Source organism: Mus pahari, chromosome 23 (genome assembly GCF_900095145.1).
Source record: "Mus pahari chromosome 23, PAHARI_EIJ_v1.1, whole genome shotgun sequence".
NCBI classification, from domain to species: domain Eukaryota; kingdom Metazoa; phylum Chordata; class Mammalia; order Rodentia; family Muridae; genus Mus; species Mus pahari.
The window spans coordinates 2655928-2676330 of NC_034612.1; the positions used below are offsets into that span (position 1 = coordinate 2655928).

Below are 20403 nucleotides of genomic sequence, written 5' to 3' on the forward strand. Positions count from 1 at the left end.
CTTCCTAGTCAGCTAGAATGTTCTAGCATCTGTGGCCCTGTAACGGGTTTCCTCATTTTCTATAAGCTACAACTGATTTCTCTCCACCAATGTACTTCAGAAGTATCGATCTGTGGTTTCCTTTGTTACATTATAACAGTTCATAAAATGGTCTCCATGCTGGAGTGTGGAATTGTGGGTAACCTGAATCTGTTCCCGGGACATGGTTGCTGATATTTGGCTCTGGAACAAATGACCTCTGAGGTGAAAGCTGTATCGTCGGGAGAAGAGTTGTGCCCCAGAAATTGAGGCCACTGCGTTCTCTACAGACTTTCTTTTCCCACCCAGCCTGTCTTTGCCCCGCCATGACCCAAATGGAAACTTAAGGAGAAACTGAGACAGAAAGAGATAGTGAGGGAGTCCAAGACTACAGAGCAAGCGAGCAGCTAAGACGAGATTTGAACTCTCGTCTGCCACAAGGGCAATGGCTACAGAATTGGGGGCTCTCGGGGGCTCTGGGTGGGTGGCCTCTGAGAGGAGTCTTTGGGCAAGTTAAGTTTGCTTGTGGCCACGCAAAAGCCCAGTGGGACCTGGGACAGTGACCAGTACAACCCAGGAACATCCGGGCCCACACTCCTAACCGCCTCCCACCCTGGGAATCAACCTTGATTCTAGCAGGGGTACAAGGATCCCTCCCCCCCTCCCTGCTTAGACAATTAGCATGAAATTTAATTTGTGCTAATCCGTCTGAGCGTGGGGAACACAGAATTAATTTGATGCATTAATTTTTAGTTGTGTGGAACCCAGTCTAGAGCCCTCAGGACAGAGTTCTTTCGGCAGCAGGGTACTCTCACATGGTCAAGTCCACGAAAACCTTTCCCTTCCTCCTTCCCTTCCCTCCCCTCCTCATCTGTCCCTTCTCTTTCCCTTCCCCCTTCCCTCTCTCCCCTCCCCTCCCCTTTGCAGAGGAGGAATGAGCCCCACACTCAGAACTATGAAAACCAATTTGAGGATGAGTGAGTCTGGCTTGCAGACACAGCACAGTTTTCGTTTTTTTTTTTTTTTTTTTTTAAAAAAAAAACAGATGTCACAGGGCAATTGATAGGAAATTGCTTTGACAACCTTCCCCCATTCCACCCTGTGCTGGAATCAGCAAAAAATGACCTTTCTACTTAGGGACAATGTCCCTCGGGACAGGACGAGCGGGACTGCAGGGAACATGAATGGATGCACATTCTTACAGAATGGAAGAGAAAGGAACTAGCCTGGGCTGGCTGGCTGGTGGCACAGGATGGTTACCCTGGAGACCTGGAGGCTGAGGAAGAAGGGCCAGCCCCAGTGGAATAGCAAGTCACTGTGTCAGCAACAGAGGGGTAGGGCTTCAGCTTGGTGGTAGGGTGCTCAGCCGGTGTGTGCCAAGTCCCAGTGCTGAGAAACATCAGCACGGGGTGCAACCTAAGGCAGATACTGAAAGCTGAACACGGCTGGGGCTGGGGCTGTCATGATGTGTGCACCTACTGTGTGCCAGGCTCCCTACCAGGGACACAGAGTATAATTAGAGATGGGTAACTAATGGGGATCCATATATCGTAACCTGACCCTGCCCTCAGCACTGAGTTCTGAAAATTCTCAAATTTCCTAGGAGGAACCTGGGAGAGATGAAGAAAGAGAACAAGGCTCTCAGATACAGGGTCAGCTGCGGGAGCTCCTGGGTAACATTCTGCAGAGGGCACTGATTGACAGCAACTACTTGTGCTGCGTGTAAATCTCTCTCCCCTCCCCTCGCCTCTTCTCCCTCCCTCCCCCCCCCTCTTCTCTCTCCCCTCCTCTCTCTCCTCTCCCCCTCCTCTCCTCTCTCCTCTCTCTTTCTCTCTCCTCTTCCTCCTCTCTCTTCTCTCCCCCCTCTCTCCTCTTTCTCCTCTCTTCTCTCCCCCCTCCTCTCCCCCCTCCTCTCCCCCCTCCTGTGTGCAGATGTGTGGAACTCAGGTGAGGAGCATCACAGAGATGAACTTGTGGCTCTGGTCTCATGCCCCTTCCCTCACAGCTGGTGACCATCAGGCCGTTCTAGAACAACCACCCAGCATAGTGGCCGGTTCCAGGACTCCCCTGGAGATGTGTGCTGGGTACCACCCTCGCCACCTCTGCAGACGGCTAAATGACAGTGCCCAACCCAGCAATCATGCCCACACATGGACACTGCTGACTGCAGCCACTCTAGGAGATGGAGCTGACCCGGCTTCCTGACTGCAGACAGGAAAACTCAGGCAGGAAGGTGTCTGCTGTGCCCACACTGATGGGAAGGGAAGGTATTCTAAAGAGAAATTTGTGTCTGTCCTTGGCTATCAGAACATTCAAACAATGGACCCCAAGGAAATCCCCTGAGGAATCTCATGTTGGATGAGGAATAAGGCTAAATAAAGCCCGGGCTTGCCAGAGGACAAACTCATGAGCCAGGAAAGGATCTCATTCTGTTCTGACAACCCGTCAGACCAGGAAGCCACCCCCCTCTCTGTTAGACATGGGTGGATGACATCACACCCCAGCAGGGACGCGCAGACCACCACCTCCAATCCCAGCACCCACCTGGTAGATTATTGTCACTTTTTTATTTTATCCAAACCCCCAAAGCTGCTACGTTAATGCACCCAGAAATCTCAGTGCACACCTCAGGCTGGACCATGAAAGAGATCTGAGGAAAACCCCAGAACCTTGGGAAGAAAATGTCGCACACATGACATCTCCAGGAGCTTCTGACCCGCGGGTCCTTCTGGGTGAAAGGGGCCATCTGTGTCACTGTGAACAGAAGGACCCCTCTCGTGGGGTAGCCCCTCCGGCTTCCCATTTCCTAGGCTTTTCTGAAAGTGGTAGTTAGATCACTCTATAGTGACTAATAAGCCAGCTCATGATACTAGCCACTCTCCTCCCTGCCGAGACACAGGGAGGGGTGCAGGGGCCAGGAACAGCAGCAGCACACCAACGGTTAGGACAACAGAGCCACACAGAAGGTCATCTGCACTCTGATGTGTGGTCGTGTGATCCTTTGTGTGCCCTAAGGAGATGGCAACGTGTGTAATGTCTGAGAACTTGCTAGAAAGAAAGGCTGGTGTTACAAGGTCATCCCTAGGCTTAGGTCTACCAGTTCTATGCCTCGTCTATGCAGGCATTCTGGGGACACCCCGCGCCTGGGCTCAGCATCTCTAAGCCTGGGGTCTGTGCAGGGGGACTGGGAATAGCATTGCTAAGCCTGGGGTCTGTGTAGGTATTCCAGAGCCACCCCAAGCCTGGGTTCCGCCTAGCTAAAGCCTGGTGGCTGGTTGTACTTGCTCTATCTGTCACGACAGGGAGCTGCCTGCCGCAGGCTTCACAGTGAGCCCTGATATTGTCTGCCAGAGTCACCTCAGAGCCAGTCAGAGAAGCAGTGGAGATGAGGAGCCCCCTCCTGCATCGGAAGATACCTGTCCCTTCTGGGTCATACCTTCCACAGATGAGCCTGGGAGAGCTTCAGCGCTCAAAGCGCCTCACTGGCTCCTCAGGCAGAAAGCCTTCGTAAACCAGTAATCCTGGCCCAGGATGAAGTAGTCTCCAAATCTTAGGGATGAGTTGTGCTTCTCTGGGATGAAGGATGGGAGAGAGACACTGGCCATGGGTTTGAGATGTTGCTGGTTGAAAACGTCACACTGCCAGGAGGCGCTATGGGGGCCACTTGGGGAGAAATATCACCAACCAGCACAGGACCCCGCATGCTACAATCCTGAGCTGCCAGGGAAGATACGCCCGCAGGAACAATAGTGGCTGGACAGTTACGGGGTGACCAGTGGCTTCCCGGTTAGGTCTGAACTCTGCTTTCCTGGAGTGTGCCTGATACTGTAACCCCTGGTGAAAGCCCATGGATGAGGGAGTGTGAGAGGGCAGGGACAGGAAGGAAGGATTGGTGGTGTGCATTCTCTGTCTGAATCGAGCATTGCTTTGACTTCATGGTCAATTATGCTGGAGAATTGGTGGTACCCTTGTTTTTCAGTCTAGCATCCAAACACTTCCACAGAGCCAGTAAGATGGCTCCCCAGGTTAGGATACTTGCTGCCAAGGCTAATGATCTGAGTTCAAACCCCAGAACTCACATGATAAAAGAAGGTTCACTCTTCTCTTGTCATGTGTGTGGGGTTTGACATCCAACACAGGAACCTGTGGTGGTGTTGTCAACTGCAGGGCACTAACCACCTGTCTATGCAAGAGCCGCTTGTCCACGCATAGTGACAGCAATTGGCATGCCACAAATGTCCAGGCTGCCACACAACACACACACGCACACGTCCTCACCAACCCTCCCCTGCAGCTCCTTCCCAATCTGTGTGATTGGAGCCTGAAGTGGCACTTACAGAGGCAATGATCTGCATTTCCTGATTGCTACTTAGATCGAGCCTCTTCTGGTGAGTCTAATTGCATCCTCGAGCATGCAAAATTTCTGAAATAAGAATGTCTCCAATGCCAGTGCATCATGGAAGATAGGAGAAAAAGAATGCAAGAACCAAGTGTGTGTGTGTGTATGTGTGTGTGTGTGTGTGTGTGTGTGTGTGTGTGCATGTGTGTGCATGTGCACATCTCTGTGTGTGTGTATTTGTGTGATCAATATAAAACACTGTCTTCTGGCTGCACTCATTGGCTCACCGAAGCTGTCGCTAACAACACAAGGCAAGCCAGTCAAGGTTCCAGAAGAGTGCCACACCCCAGCTGAGATGCTATTGCTGGGGAGGAAGAGTAATTTTTTTGTCAGTGGCATAGCCTCTGGTAAGGTATCTGTGTTCCTGTGACACTACACACACACACACACACACACACACACACACACACACACACACACAAATATATAAATAGATATACATATATACAGACATATACACAAGCACATATTCACATACATACATACATAAAAATATACACATGCACACAAACACACATGTAAGCATACCCCACACATATATGCACATACATATACACATACACACATGCACAAACATTCAAACATATGCACACACATATACACATACATATGCACACACAAACACATATACATACACACGTACCACACACATGAACACATATACACGTAAACATGCATGCACACATACATGCACATACTATCACACACTTGCATGCATGCACACTCACATGTACACACTCAAACACACACATACACATAAAGGCGGCAACCCAGTATACATACATATGCACACAAACACTTGTACACATACTCACACATACACACACGGCACACACACATACAGACGATGCTAATTAAATGTGGTGGAACACAAAAAGGACAAGAATGTCAGAGAAGACTTATTGGGATGAAGTTCAGAGGAGTGGGAGGGGAATGAGAAGTATGATGAAAACAGATCATATGTAAGTGTGGAATTGAGAGAGATGCATATTCATATGTGTGTGTGTGTGCTCTGTGTTTGTGTGAATTGTGTGTATAGTCTGTATTTGTGTGTGTAGTGTTGTACGTGTGTTGTGTGTATTGTGTGTGCATTATGTGTGTATGTGTGTGTATATTTTGTGAGTATAGTGTGTGTATGAGTGTGTGTGTGTGTGTGTGTGTGTGTTTAAGGGTTAGAGAGATGCTTCATTGTTAATAGGACTTGCTGCTTTTCCAGAGGATCTGAGTTTGAGTCCCAGCACCCAAAACTGAAGACTCACACCTGCCTGCAACTCCAGCTTCCAGGACTTCACACCGGGCCCTGCACTCACACGCACAGATCCACACAGACACAGAGATAATTTTAAAAAATAAGAGCACATCTTAAAACAAAACGTTTGCCATCCTTGGCCACACCAACAGAGGCTGGCTGAGACTCAGTCCCTAAAAGGAAAAGCTCGACAGAGGAGATATCTGTTAATAGCAGACAGTGGGTGGTGTAAAGGGGGAGTTATCCCAGGACAGGGGATCTCAGAATGCGACTGAGTTTCTCGTTCACACGTACTGTGTGCTTCCTATAAAGCATTTAAATTAATTATCAATAACTTGAGGAAAAGTAAAAGGAAACAGCTTCCCACCTGGGAGCCATCTGTCCATATGTTGGTCAGTTTTTAAATTTCCCTATTGGATGGTTTGTCTTCCAGCAGACTAGCTTGAGTTCTCTGTGTGTTCTGGACTCAGCTCATGGCATGTATGACAATACTGATGCCACGTATTTATCATGTCTCCATTTCACCCTCTAGTGAACACCGTCCCTGCGTTTGATGTGGTGAGACAACCCTCAGCCCAACCCTTTCTCCTTTTGTGGCTTACATAAGGAGGGAACTTCGCTCTTTGGGACCAGATGACGTTGGCTGGTTGTGTGGAGTCGGGAAGATGGAGGGCACCATTGCTGCCCAAGTGTCACGGGCTGAGGCAGGGGATCTGAGTATGCAGCCGGTGGGAGGCCTACCTTGCTCTCCAGCAAGTCTGTGCTCTGTCTGAGCTCACTCCTCGAATTCTCCGACTTCTGTAGCTTCTGTCTCAGCAGCGTCAGCTCCTCCTGCAAGACAAATGTCCATGCAGAGGCTGGCCGGGGTCAGCCTCACGGTCCACTCCTGTTAGGAGAAGTCACAGTGGCCAAGGCTTCGGAGACATGAGGAAACCCAGTGAGCCTCTAGGGTGACAGGGATGCCTTGTACTCCACGTTCCCTGAAAGGATCTGGAATGCTCAGGTCATGTCCACAGCTTCAGCACGCCACATACCACAGTGTCCAGGGTCTGCATCCCACCTTATAAATTCACGTAATTAACTTTCAATCAAAAATAGAGCCCTTGAAAAAAGAGTGGCTGGCCATGGCACAGTGACCAGCCCAACTGGGACTTCTCCGTCACCATTTCCAAATATCAACATCTCTGCTCTTAGGAGTCTGGTGTAGATGTAGGCCTGAGTGCTTATCTTCTCCAGATAGGGACATGTTCAACCGTAGACTGACTGTGTGTGTGCACGCGCACGTGTGTGCAATGCATGTGTCAGCATGTGCACGTGCCTGTGCATGTGCATGTATATGTGACTATGATTGTGCAGAGCGTGCTCAGTACTTCATCCTCATGAGTGTCACTCTCCCAACAGGGGCTGCTCTCCAATCCTGTGACACCATCATTGAGAGCAGTAGCAGGTGACAGCATGACATCTAGGCTGTGGGCACAAGGAAGTACTATGCTGCACTAAAGAAGAGTAAGAAAAGGCTCCCTGAAAAGCCCTTAGGTATATTTACAATATATTGGTGAGCACGTAGTACAGGGTGTGCCTCACTGAAAGTGCTTGGGGCCACAAAGTGCCAGATATCAGACTTTGCCAGTTTGGGGATGTACATATGGACTTCACTAGTGGTTATTTTTAGATGAAGGCTGCATGGCTCGCCTTATATTTACTGTTTGTTTAAAAAAAATAAAGGAACCTGTATATATCTTGTTCATATATAAGCACACACCAGCAGCTGTCCAAAACAGCTACCTACTGAAGAAGGGCTGTGTGTGTGTGTGCATGCGTGTACATGTGCATGTGCATGCATATGTGTGCATGTGTGTGTTGGGGTTAGAAGGATGGCAAGGGTTTCTCTGAGAGATGCCAAAGCCCCCTGACTTGGATTACAACAAGCCCTGTGGCCCGAGAGTGAGTGGCACAATTAGCCAGCATCCCATGGAGCAGCTGTGTTTGTGGCAACACAGTCTCAGCTGACAGAAGCCTGCACGCAAATGAATGGAAGGCTGCTGAGCTGCTGGTCAATGGCCACCAGGGACCTGAGTGCTGGGCACGAGCACAAAGGTGGGCAGGTGTTACCACTCAGAGGACCGAACCCACCTCCTTGGCTCGAAGCTGCTCTGTGCCGAGTGTGGAACTCAGCAGGGGCTGGAGAGACACCAGAAGCCGCCACCATGGCCAGCCCTTGACCTTCAGGAACACGGTCAGGTTCTTCTGGATGCACAGTGCAGCCATCCTGCGGATCTGCAGAAGGAAAGTGGGGGTGTGTGGGGTTCACCTGACTGCGAAAGGGGGCAGGGGGACAAACCAGAGGGAGAAAGCAGAGCTGCAGCCTCGTTTAATCTATCTATTCCAGCCACCTACAGCACAGGCTGTAGAGGTGTCTCATGTCAGGCTGAGCTCTTGCCCAAGCGCTCTTGGGGTACCCCTTGGATGGGGCATCATGGGGGGTTCACAGTCATGCCCGCTCACTTCAGACCTGTATGATCAGTACCTTCAGCTTCTTATATTCCTGGCGAGACAGAAAGCCCCTACAGGTTGCTTGGAAGAGAACGATATTCCGGGACACCAGCTTCTCCCGTTGCCTCTCCAGCCTGGAGACCACACCCGCCTTGAGGAAAACCTGGAGGCAGGGGAGGAAGGTGCAGGTGAGGTCTCTGCCCAGCCCAGGTGTCTGAGGGCTCCACTTGAAACCCATCTCTCTTCTCAGGATGCATCTGCTGCTTAATGAAAGACTGATGGACGGAAGTGTTCTGTTCTCTCACGGCTCCTCTTCCTGCCTCCAGTTCCTGGCTACCCAGCATGCCCCAGGCATCTATAGCAGGATGGATGCACCCCACCCCCACCCCTGCACTTTTACAAAGGCAAAATCTGGGGCTGGAGATGTGGTTCAGTTGATAGAGTGCTTGTCTAACATGCCAGAAGCCCTGGAATCCGTCTATATGTATGTCACGGTGGCATATTTGGGAATCCCAGCACTTGGGTATTGGAAGCAAGATGATCAGAAATTCAAAGTCATGTCTGGCTAATGGTGAGCTCAAAGCCAGCTTGGGCTACATCCTGAAGACTGAAAGGCAGCCTTGGCTACATCCTGAAGACTGAAAGGCAGCCTTGGCTACATCCTGAAGACTGAAAGGCAGCCTTGGCTACATCCTGGTGACTGAAAGGCCAGCCTTGGCTACGTCCTGGTGACTGAAAGGCCAGCCTTGGCTACGTCCTGGTGACTGAAAGGCCAGCCTGGGCTACATCCTGGAGACTGAAAGGCCAGCCTGGGTTACATCCTGGTGACTGAAAGGCCAGCCTGGGCTACATCCTGGAGACTGAAAGGCCAGCCTGGGCTACATCCTGGAGACTGAAAGGCCAGCCTGGACTATATGAGACACTGTCTTAAAACAAAAACAATAATGAGAAAGAAAGAAAGAAAGAAAGAAAGAAAGAAAGAAAGAAAGAAAGAAAGAAAGAAAGAAAGAGCCCCCACTGAACCACAGCCTGAATTTCACCTTGATCCCGAAGGAAGGGCGTGTATGTTAGTCTGACAATCACTACCAGGGCAGATGAGCCTAAAGTCCTACAGGACAGGGACAGGCTTCTCTGTGGGTGGCAGTAAATGCAGGTTCTGGGGCCTCATCCCAGGCTATCTGGAGCCCTTGCACTCGGCTGGTCCCAAATATTCATGATTATTGACACAGCCACCTGAGAGACAGTGCCTAGAAACACCCAGACTCAGCAGGGAAGCAGAGCATAGGCTGTGGGAAGGGGCGTTGCCCTCCTGGTGCACCCCTCCCCTGAGCTGCTGGGCCCCTCCCCTGAGCTGCTGGGCCCCTCCCCTGAGCTGCTGGGCCCCTCCCCTGAGCTGCTGGGCCCCTCCCCTGAGCTGCTGGGCTCCTCCCCTGAGCTGCTGGGCTCCTCCCCTGAGCTGCTGGGCCCCTCCCCTGAGCTGCTGGGCCCTCCCCTGAGCTGCTGAGCTCCTCCCCTGAACTGCTGGGCTCCTCCCCTGAGCTGCTGGGCTCCTCCCCTGAGCTGCTGGGCTCTTCCCCTGAGCTGCTGGGCTCCTACCCTAGCCCACACCTGCCAGGCTACAGAGCATCAAGAAGAGATGAAGGTGTTGGTGGTGTCTGGACCAGCATGGCCACATCCCATGGGTGATCCGTGACCAGACTGCCGAGAACAGGATGCAAATACCTGGAAACCCAGGGATGCCAATCAGGAGAAGACAAAGAAGTCTTGGGTTTGGGTTCGAGGGGTTTTAGGGACCCGAAGCTCTGGAGGCAGAGTGTGTCCCTGACTACACACTCTTCGGTTCAGTACACCCTCAGTCAGCCTCCCCAGCTGCCAAGGAAAGATGGCTTGAGCCAGCCCTGTCATTTGTCAGCAGAACCTAAAGGTGCCATCTTATCTGACATCCCTGCATGGTGACACTGTCAAATAATAGATAATGTTTATCTAGTGGTCAGAACAGACTAGAACTGGGCTTAGTGGTCACGTGGCATGCCAGAAAGAGAGCACTTGGCAGGCAGGGTCCGAGAGGGTTGCTATTTTGATCTTCCCATTTTATGGGGGGAGAAACAAAGGCCTCCTCCATGCTGGGATTAACAGTGCGCACTAGAGCACCCAGCTTTTTCCATGCGTCCTGGGAATGGGACTCAGGGGTAAACACTTTAATGGCTGAGTCGTCTCCCCAGACCCTCTCCTCTAGGCTCCACATTGTCCCATTGTGGGAAATCATTCTTCTAATTAATTCAATAGCGGATGACCCAGAAAGCTGAGTCTCGAACCCAGGACTTGGGTCCGCAGATCAGAAGTTGGAAATCCAAAGGGAATTTGAATCTAACTATAACAAAGGTCTCGCTGGGCTCTTCATCACCCTAGACCATTTTCAGTAAGGGGCCCCTCGGTCTGTCAGATCTGATCATGAGCCTGCAGGACAGAGAGAGCGAGTTCTGCTGAGGGGCCAACTGTTTCGCCAATCAGAGAGTGCTTGCTGTGACCACCAAGACGACCAGCCACTCCCGACCCTCACACTGCTCAATAACGGCTGGCTTAATCTCACAAGCCAGCGAGTCTCCAAAAGCTGCCATTAAAAGAAGCAGCAGCAGCAGCAGCAGAAATCAATGATCAAAGCGATCCTGTGTTGCAGTGGGTGGTGGGCGCTGCCCAGTCCACTACTGATTAAGTATGAGAATTTCATTTAAGAGATAACTGGAAAGCACTGTACAAGTCCACACATCCTCAGCTCCGCAGAAGCGAAGCCCGATCTGTTCCTCTCCTTTCCCTTTTCCGAGGACGCGGTGCTACCAAGCAGTCAGACTCGGTGTGGGATCGCACTTTGTCAGAACTGCCAGAGCCCACAGCACAGGTCTCGATAAGGTGACGGGAGCTGGGAAATCACAAAGAGAAATCTAGATGATTCTCTTCTCATGGGTCCACCTGCTTATCAGACCACAGCAATGAGGAGCACCCTGCACCCCACCTCTAAGGGACGCACGGGGGGGGGGGCTCGCTACTGTTCTCAGTCTAAGACCGCAAACCCAGGCTTTTCCAAAGCTCTTGCTGGGTGACAGTTCCTGAGCCTGTGCTAAGGGATCCTCTCCTTCCGATCATTTCATAGATTAGAGGAGTTTCAGTTCTTTCAAAAGAAAAAACAAAACAAAACAACAACAAAACCCAGCAGATCTCTTTCTGTATCCTAAAGAGTCTTTTCAATATGTATTTGCATTCACCTGCATGAATTTATGTGCACTGCACACATACAGATGCCAGCAGAGCCCAGAAGAGGGCATCATGGGATCCCCTGGAGCAGGAATTAGGAACTAAACTCAGGCCCTTTGCAAGAGCAGCGAGTGCTCTTAACCGGTAAGCCATCTCTCCAGCTCTGAGAGTTTTCATTCTTTAAGCATTAAAATGGCTTTATCTGACAAATAGCTTGCTCCACTAGGAGACACATGCTGCAAAGAATGGCGGGTTGGCCTTGCTAAATGAGAGCAGGATCCATGTTACAGATGTGGCACCTGAGACGCAAGCTTGTAAGGAAGCTGCGACTCCGGGCAGGGACAGGGTGGCTACTTCTCTCTCCCACAGGCTTTCCAGTGGCTTCCCGCCTGCCAGTGCCAGATGCGACAATGGCAAAGATTCTGTACCTGCCCCAGAAACCAAGCCTGGCGTTGAGCCTGGCTTCTTGGCGGTCACCTTGGGTCCATGACGCTGGGTGACTGCCAAGCGTGGAGCAGTGACAACTGTGTACCCTTACAGGAGGTTTAGGCTTCTCGATTGTCATCCTCTGCCTCTGTAAAGCCATACAGTAGCTTCCATTTTCCTCCTTCGCTCTGCAGTGTCCACTGAGACTGTGGGGACCAATTTCTGTATTCATGAAATAACTGGGTAATTATCTAGCCCAGTGGTTCTCAGACTCCAGCATGCATCAAAGTCGCCTAGAGAGCGTGTGTGGGAGCAGCCGGTGCACTCCTCCTGCAGTCTCTGCTCCAGCAGGTCTGAGCCGGAGCCTGAGGATTTGGGGCTTGTGCAAGTTCTCAGGCAATATTGCTATAGATGGACTAGAGAGATGGGGGGGTGGAACCGAGGAACAGTACCCCCACCTGGAGTCAAGAACGAGGGACCCTGCATGAGTGTGCTCTCCAGGCCTGCCGTCCACCAGCGGGGGCTCAGCACATGGGCAGGACATGGTGACTCCGGCCTTTACTCCCCGAGGATCTCTAGAAATGAGTTAGTTCCCCAGAGCACAGTCTTAAAACTTGAAGCCGTCTGGAAGTCTGCAGCTTGTGGTGAGAGCCCAGGAGCACACAGTGTATTCTTTCTGTCAGAAACATGTGCAAAGGACTTGGGGGTGGGGGAGACCTGGGTGACCCCACAGGGACCCGCAGCGTGGACCAGAGGCCAGAGATGCTAGTGTGTTTAAAACAGGTTGTTGAGCAGTGGGTAGTGGGGATGATGTCTGAGCTCACCAAGGAGAGGGTTTCTGTGGGAGGACTCCATGACCACAGCCCGTGGGGAGAACAGAGCCCTTCCCCCAGAGCCTCCTAGGCACCTGCCATCTGGGGTCTGCCCTCTCAGGTTAGCCAGCTATGTTGACCGATCTGTGGATGATGGGATGGCAAGGCTCCACCCCTCTTGTCTGCACCCTAAGTCTTGGTTCTGAGTTTATGTCTGATGTCCTGCCAGTCACCGACATGGTTCTTGAGTTTGAAACCCTGTGCTCGCTTCCCCGGGCAGCTTCCAGAGTTGGTAATGACTACGCCAAAAAAATCCCCGAAAGACTGAGGGTTCCGGGGCCAAAGAATTTAGGCACCCTAAAATACCATGCTTCCTCTTGTGAAAACCAGTGAAAACCAGCACATTGGGGAAGCACAGATATCTTCTGTAAAGATCTATGCAGGCAGAGGACGAGCTTTAAGCTTCAATCCCGTTTGGAATGTGGTATCTCTCTCCTCAGATCGTCCACACTCTTCTCAGGCATTCCTCCGTCCACCAACTGCAGTGGACAGACAAGGAGGACTATGTGACAGTCACTTGCAAAGGAGACAGTGGGAGGCTGCATCTGAGGAAACAGACTTCCTTCTGGTATGGGATGCGGGGTAGACGTGCAGTTAAACACAAGGTAGCTGAGAGAAACTCCAGATGCATCTTGGAAGCTGTCTCCTGATGGGCAGAGTCCCTTCCTCGTTAAATGTCCTTGATGCTGCTATTGGGTGTCACTCACAGGAGTGTGCTAGCTATTAAGGGTCTGTGTCATAGTTCAGGTGTGAAACGTGCCTCATGCTAACTCCAACACTTAGACCCCACCAGCTGCTGGTACTGTGTGGGGAAGTTGTAGACCCGTTAGGGGTGGAGCCTTGCTGAAGGAAGTACATCACTGGGGCGGGTCTTAGGTTTAATAACCAGGCTACACTTGCTATTATCTCTCAGCCTCCTGGCTGCCCATGCAACAGGAACATTCAGGGAGTTCCTATCACCATGCCTGGACTATAAGCCAGACTCGACTCTTTCTTGCTTTGGTCAGGTATTTTGTTGAATGCTGATGTCATCAGAACATGGCTCACACATGACGTCCTTCCCCTTTTGTGGAGATTTTGAAAAGAAACACCCATAAAGGAAGACTTGGGAGGGGGAGAGAGAGAGAGAGAGAGAGAGAGAGAGAGAGAGAGAGAGAGAGAGAGGTTCCTCTTCCCACTCCATGAATAAGCCCACCTGCTTCATAAATATCCATAAGCACTTCTTTAGAATCCACAGTCTCAGGGTAGCCCATTCTAATCTCTCTCCAAAGTGCTTTCTTTGTTCCGCTAAGTAAACCACTGTACAGACAGGTAGTCTCCTGCCTGGGCTCTTCCGTCTAAGAACATCTTCAAGATGCGCACCGTTCCTTCTGGAGCTCAAAAGGTTATTTAAGGACCCAGGTGTCAACTGCTCCAGACTCTTGAGTCTCCTCGGCCAGGGGACTCTAAGAATGACATTTCTGGTGTCACATGGGACACTGTGCCATCTTGACTTTGTAAGAGGGATGGGGACAGAAATCATTTATCCCCTGTAGTCTAGAGACTGGAGACCCAGAGATGAGAATTGGGTGCTGAGTTCCCATAAGGAGAGAGGCTGACCTAGGCAAGTGAGGCTGACCTAGGCAAGTGAGGCTGACCTAGGCGAGTGAGGCTGACCTAAGGCGAGTGAGGCTGACCTAAGGCGAGCGAGGCTGACCTAAGGTGAGTGACTTTACTCACTTGGCTGTGCCCCACGGCCACCGCTTTCTTCTCCAGATCCAGGGTTTGCAGGAGTTCCTCTACCGCCTGTGGGGAGGAAGAAGAGAGAAATTCAAAGAAAGCATGGGGCAAAGAGATAAGCTGGAAGTCAGGCTTACTGCTTAGCAGGATACAGAAGAGAGGAGAAAGAGTAGCCCCAACTCAGAGGGGCAAGTGTGGGAGAGGAGCGGTCCCAGGTCCCAGCCACAAGCAGCACACTCCACCGGAATCTCTACCAGGCCCAAGTGTGTCATCTCTACACCACGGTCATCCCACAGAAGATCCAAGACTCAAGAAGTAGCGTGGGGGGAGGGGAGCTGGTGTAGAGAACAGGATATCTGTAGCTGTGAAAAGGTGGCCATTAACTGTGCTCATGTGACCTGACCTTGGTCACACAGGGAGCCTGTGGCTGTCATCTCCTCTTCTCTCCACAACACTAAGACCCTACCCTGTGCACACTGTGGGAGTTTAATGACTATGAGGAGGGGGAGGAAGGAAAGGAAGAAGGAAGGAAGGGAGGAAGAGAGGGAGGGGGAAGACAGCAAGGAAGGAGGGAGGGAGGGTAACGGAGAGAGGAAGGAAAGAAGGAAGGAAGGAAGGAAGGAAGGAAGGAAGGAAGGAAGGAAGGGAGGNGGGAGGAAGAGAGGGAGGGAGGAAGAGAGGGAGGGAGGAAGAGAGGGAGGGAGGAAGAGAGGGAGAGAGGGAGGGGGAAGACAGCAAGGAAGGAGGGAGGGAGGGTAACGGAGAGAGGAAGGAAGGAAAGAAGGAAGGAAGGAAGGAAGGAAGGAAGGAAGGAAGGAAGGAAGGAAGGAAGAAGGAAAAAGGGAGGGAGGAAGGAAGCTATGAAGGAAAGAGGGAGTGAGGAGGGAGGGAGAGAAGAAGGAAGGGAAAAAAGGAAGAAGGGAGAGAGGAATGGGAGGGAAGGTGGAAAGAAGGGAGAGGGAGAGAGGGATGAAGAAAGGGATGAAAGAAGGAAGCAAAGAAGGAAAGAAGGAGGGAGGAAGCAGGGAAGGAAGGAAGGAGAGAGAGGAGGAAGAGAGGAAGGAAGGAAGAAAAAAGAAGGAAGCAAAGAAAGAAGTTGAGAGGAAGGGAGGGAGGAAGGAAGGAAGGAAAGAAGGAAGGAAGGAAAAAAGGAAGGAGGGAGGAAGGAAGCAAAGAAGGAAGGGAGGGAGGGAGGCAGTTCCCTGCAGGAGAAATCAATTTCCTCAGAGATTTTGGAGGAGGCGGAGATGAATTCCAAGGGAATCTTCCTCTTGTCAAACAGCTTTGAAACAACCTGCTGGACCCTTCCCCTTCAGATCGCCCCACCCAGTACAACTGCCATCACGCTCCCTCTCCCAACACTCCCGTGTGCCCTCCCCCCACAAGCAGTCCTAAAGTCTCTTATGTCCATCAGGAGAGTAATTGCAAGACCCAAGAAGAAGGAAGAACACTGCAAGCCCCCCACCCCAGGCCAAGGGCACCACGGGATACTTCCTGAGACAGCTCCTAAAACTGTGTGTTAAAATCTAGTCCCAGACCACAATCAACCTCCTCTCCTGAGGGCCTGCAAGAGTCCTCCCGCCACACTCCTCCCAAATCTGAGTGGTTTCATTTATTACATTTTAGCCCCAGAGAAATGTTCCAAGGGAGTTGTAGGCAGCCAAGGCACATAAAACCAATACGCCCAAAGTCTCTCCTCTCTGCACAAGAGGAGAAGCGTGGTAAGAACTGGCTGAAAGTAAAAGGAGCGGAGAAAGTGGGAACCCAGCCGGAAACATTTTTCTCGGTCTCTTTCGGAGGCAAAGGCTAGTTAGGGCGTATGCTTGAACAGAAAGGTAGGCAGATCTGGGGTAACCCCAGCACTTTGTCTGCGCTACCTAGAAAGATCCCCCCCACACACACACACACAGAGACACTCAAACAATAAGACTTGGCGTTGCATTCACCTGGGACCAGGTTTTATTCTCTTCAGGCATAAAGAGATCTCAGGCCAGTACTTTACAGCAGCCTCCCTCAGACGCCTTTTCAAAAGAAGGAAGAACATATTGCAGCTGTTGGTGGGACCTCGCCTACCACACGGTCTACGGTCATCGCACCAGGAACGTTGGGCAACAGTGCACGCCTGCAGCTTTCCGCTTGAGCGCCCGCCGCAACCCTTGGAAAAGATCTAACAAGAGAGAAGAAGCCCCGCACACCCTCGGCAGCAGTATAGACGCTGCCTAACTGTGTAGACTTTGCCTGACTGTGAGCTCGGCCGCCACAGGAACGGCTCTTCTTTAGCGCTTGATTTTCCTAGAATATTTCAGACGTGGGCAGGAATACCGGCCCTAGAAAAACCCCTTCCATTTTGCTGACACCAGAGAGAGGCCTGCGAGAGAACTCTGGTCCAGCTGATGGATAACAAGTGAGTAATACATTTCCAATCTCTTTCTCAACATAGAAATGATGCTAATGACCCCGTCCAGACCTTAAAGCCCCCAGGGAGGCTTCATTGAGTAAACAGGAAAAGGAGTTTGTCAATGACTTTGCATTTAATTATTTAATTGCTGTTTTGCTATCCTCATTAATATTAACACAAGATGGAACCATATGGAAGTGCTCTTTGTTTAAGCCGATATCAATTATTCAATTTGGTTCAACACAATGCAATCATTGTCCAACAGCCTGTTATTTAAAAAAAAAAAAAAAATGTGGCGGGGATCCAGGTCGCTGTGTGGAATAGTCTCCTTGTCATATCAGCTCTTCCACAGACACACGAGGCTCATATCTCAGCACGGAATGATGATCTGTGAGTAAAATATCGGTCACCCTACTCCTAAGAAACACAGCTTCCCCAGGCATGGTAGCACATGCCTTTAGCCCCAGCATGCAGGAGGCAGAGAAATGACTCTCCATGCGTTGGAGGCCAGGTTGTTCTCAACAGAGAATTCCTGGTCTACATAGTGAGTTTTGGCAGCCAGGGCTGCATAGAGAGACCTTGTTAAAAAGGGAAAGGACGGTTTTCAGCCTGCCTTTTATTCCCAAGTCTTTTTCCCAATGGTCTGTGCATCATTTGTGCATCAAAGCCTTTGCCATAAATAATATATTTTTCTCCTTTACCAAAGAAGCAGCTGAGGTCCAGTGGGGTAAGAAGGATCATGGTCCAGGAGAGGAGGTTAGAGAGTCCAGGAATCAGCTCATGAATCTGCTCTCCAGACCGGGACCCAGACCGGGATCCTCCACTCACTGGCTGTGTGGCCCAAGGCAAACAGCTTCTGCCTCTAGGCCTCAGTACATGGGGTCATATACCTGGCTTAAGGAAGGGGACTTGCAGAGGTCATAGGAGAGGCCTGCAAGAGAGATGTTTCCAAAATGGTGGATCGAGGAGCTTCCCCACCCCTCTCTGCTCTGCGCAACCATCATAACAATGGCTATGGTTTCATAATAGAGCAAATTCAACTCTTGACAAACTGAACAAAGCAATTCAGCAAGATGGGAATCAGCGACTCCTGGAAGCCCTGCTGAAGCCTGGGTCAGAGCAGTGGGGGCTGGTAGTCATTCTGACTGCAGGCTCTTACCTCTGCTCCCCAAATCCTACCCAGCTCTGACTCTGCAGTGGGGCCACCAGGCGAGTCACACCAAGAACGCAGCCCCCTCTTCTCAGCTAGGGCACTCTCATGTCTACAGGGCAAGGCATGGCTAACCTATATACCCCAGGCTGGTCAGAAGCAGTGGGAGCTCGGCGGTGGCGGCGGCGGCGGCGGCAGCGGCAGCAGCAGCAGCAGCAGCAGCAGCAGCAGCAGCAGCAGCAGCAGCAGAGAATCAGTCACGGTTAAGGTGGTGGCTCTGATTGAGGTGAGCAGTGGCGCCTATAACCACAAACCTCACACGCTGTAGGCAGTGGAACAGCCAGTGGGCTGGAGGTACCTTTAATGTCCAGTTCATACTAAAGACAAGAACCCAAGTCATGGGCATGGGCACAGAGAGACAAGGGACAGAGCCAGACACTGGAGCTCAGTGTATGGCAGCCTAGGTGTAGACAGCTCTCCACATTGAGCCAAGACTCATCAGTAAAATAGAAATACTACCCAGAACAACTTCTGCAGACTCTGAAGATGAATGCAGATGCAGTCCTCAATAATGAGGAGCCAAGCCCTGGAACAAAACCAAAGGCTTTAAAAGCTAGGCAGAGACACCAGGGGCTCGTGCTTGGTGAATCAAGTCACCAGATGGTTAAGAAAGACCCATGCCTAAAGGTCATTGTCTAAGATGCCCAGTTTTCAATAGAAGTTCTCTCTCTCTCTCTCTCTGTATGTGTGTCTCTGTCTGTCTCTGTCTCTGTCTCTGTGTCTCTCTTTCTCTTTCTCTGTCTCTCTGTCTCTGTCTCTCTCTGTCTCTCTCTGTCTCTCTCTCAGATTTTATAACTTGTAACAGGGGAAGGAACTCTCAGAATATGGACCCTTGGCCCACAGATCACATATTTCCAAGTACTCACTGTAGATTTGTTAAGAGACCTGAAGAATGTGCCGCTCAATGAATAAAAAGATGGAACAGGCTCTAGGTGTCTCCACAGCAGACCCCTCTGATCAAACAAGGCCCTGGGTTTGATCCCACACCACCAAAAGAAGGATGTATTAATGAGCATCAGATGAAAATACTAGGAAAGAGATGTAAAGATAAAAAGGACTGCAAAACCAAGAGTGGAAATTCCTCATTTGTGAAATCAAACCACTGGAAGTCAACTTCACCACAAGTGAGTTGGTGAGTTGGGAGTGGTATCTGAGGGAATTGCCTGATTTGAATAACACAGAAAGGTGGGAGTAAAGAACTAGTCACACCTGGCAACAGAACAGAGCTGGCATCTGCAGGATAGAGCATCAAAGGAGAGGGAGAAAACAGGATGGAGCCTCACAGCTTAAAACTTCCCCAAATTGTGCTCCTTCCTAAAAATAAAAGCTGCCTGGAGCTCCCAGGAGGTCAGTGAGTTCATCAGAAGATGAGGAACCGAGGAGGTCAGAGCAGAGCCTGTGGCAGCAAGAAAAATAAACTCTGCATGACAGAGAGTCTTGAACATGCAAGAGAGAAGCCATCAGCCTAACGGTGACTGGCTGGTTTGACACACACAGCCAGGGTCAATTGGAAAGAAAGAACCACAGTGGAGAGATCCCCTGGGTCACATTAGCCTGTGGTCATGTCTATGGATGCTTCCTGGATTGTTCATTGACAGGAGAGGGCTCAGCCCACTGTGGGTGTCACCATTTCCTAGAAAGGTGGTCCCGGGCTGTATAGGAGAAGGAGGGAGGGAGGGAGAGAGAGAACCATGAAGAAGCAAGCAGTGCTCCTCTGAGGCATCTCTTTACATTCTTGCTTGAATCCCCACCCTATCTGCCTTGTGAAGTAACCCTTTGCAAACACGACCCTGAGTAATGAAGCTCAGAGGTCAGTGCAACTGCCCTTTGTCAATCAGTACCTTACAGAGCTGTGCTCCCAATCCTCCCAAAACAAGCCCCACCCATGCACACACAGGCTGGGGAGTCAGTGCTACCAGATCTTGTGTTCGGATTCGAGGCTGAAGGAAATGTTGACTCAAACCTTTAAAGACTCGAGGACAGCAGAAAGCATAAGCAAGAAAGAATTACAAAACAGTCTGAAGCTTTGCGTCACGGTGTACACCTTTAACCCCAGAACTCAGGAGGCAGAAGCAGGAGGATTTCTGAGTTGGAGGTCAACCTGGTCTACGAGCAAGTTCCAGGATAATGGCGAGATTCTGTCTCAAAAGCTAAAATATTATGAAAATATATCTTAAGTGAATTAAAAAGACGTAAAATTAAGTGGAAAATGTGGAGCTGTATTAATGGGTTTATGGCATCTACCTATAACAATGGTACCCAGGTGTCAGGCGGAGGTGAGTCTGTGGAACAAAAGCTTTCTTTTAGAACTCGGTTAATATTAATCTGAAGGAAACCTGATGAATGAGGACCCGCCCTATCATCTCTGAA

General features: G+C 50.7%; 1 protein-coding gene across 2 annotated transcripts in view; it reads right to left on the reverse strand.

The window, feature by feature from the left end:
• Positions 1-20403, reverse strand: part of Myo18b (myosin XVIIIB) — a 209404-nt gene that overhangs the window by 115480 nt on the left and 73521 nt on the right. For both annotated transcript variants that reach the window (XM_029533813.1, XM_029533814.1), the window contains exons 22-25: positions 14426-14491; positions 8194-8322; positions 7800-7943; positions 6408-6497 (exon numbers count right to left, since the gene is read on the reverse strand). In XM_029533813.1, the coding sequence (XP_029389673.1) occupies positions 6408-6497; positions 7800-7943; positions 8194-8322; positions 14426-14491 (429 nt within the window). The remainder of the gene's footprint in view (positions 1-6407; positions 6498-7799; positions 7944-8193; positions 8323-14425; positions 14492-20403) is intronic.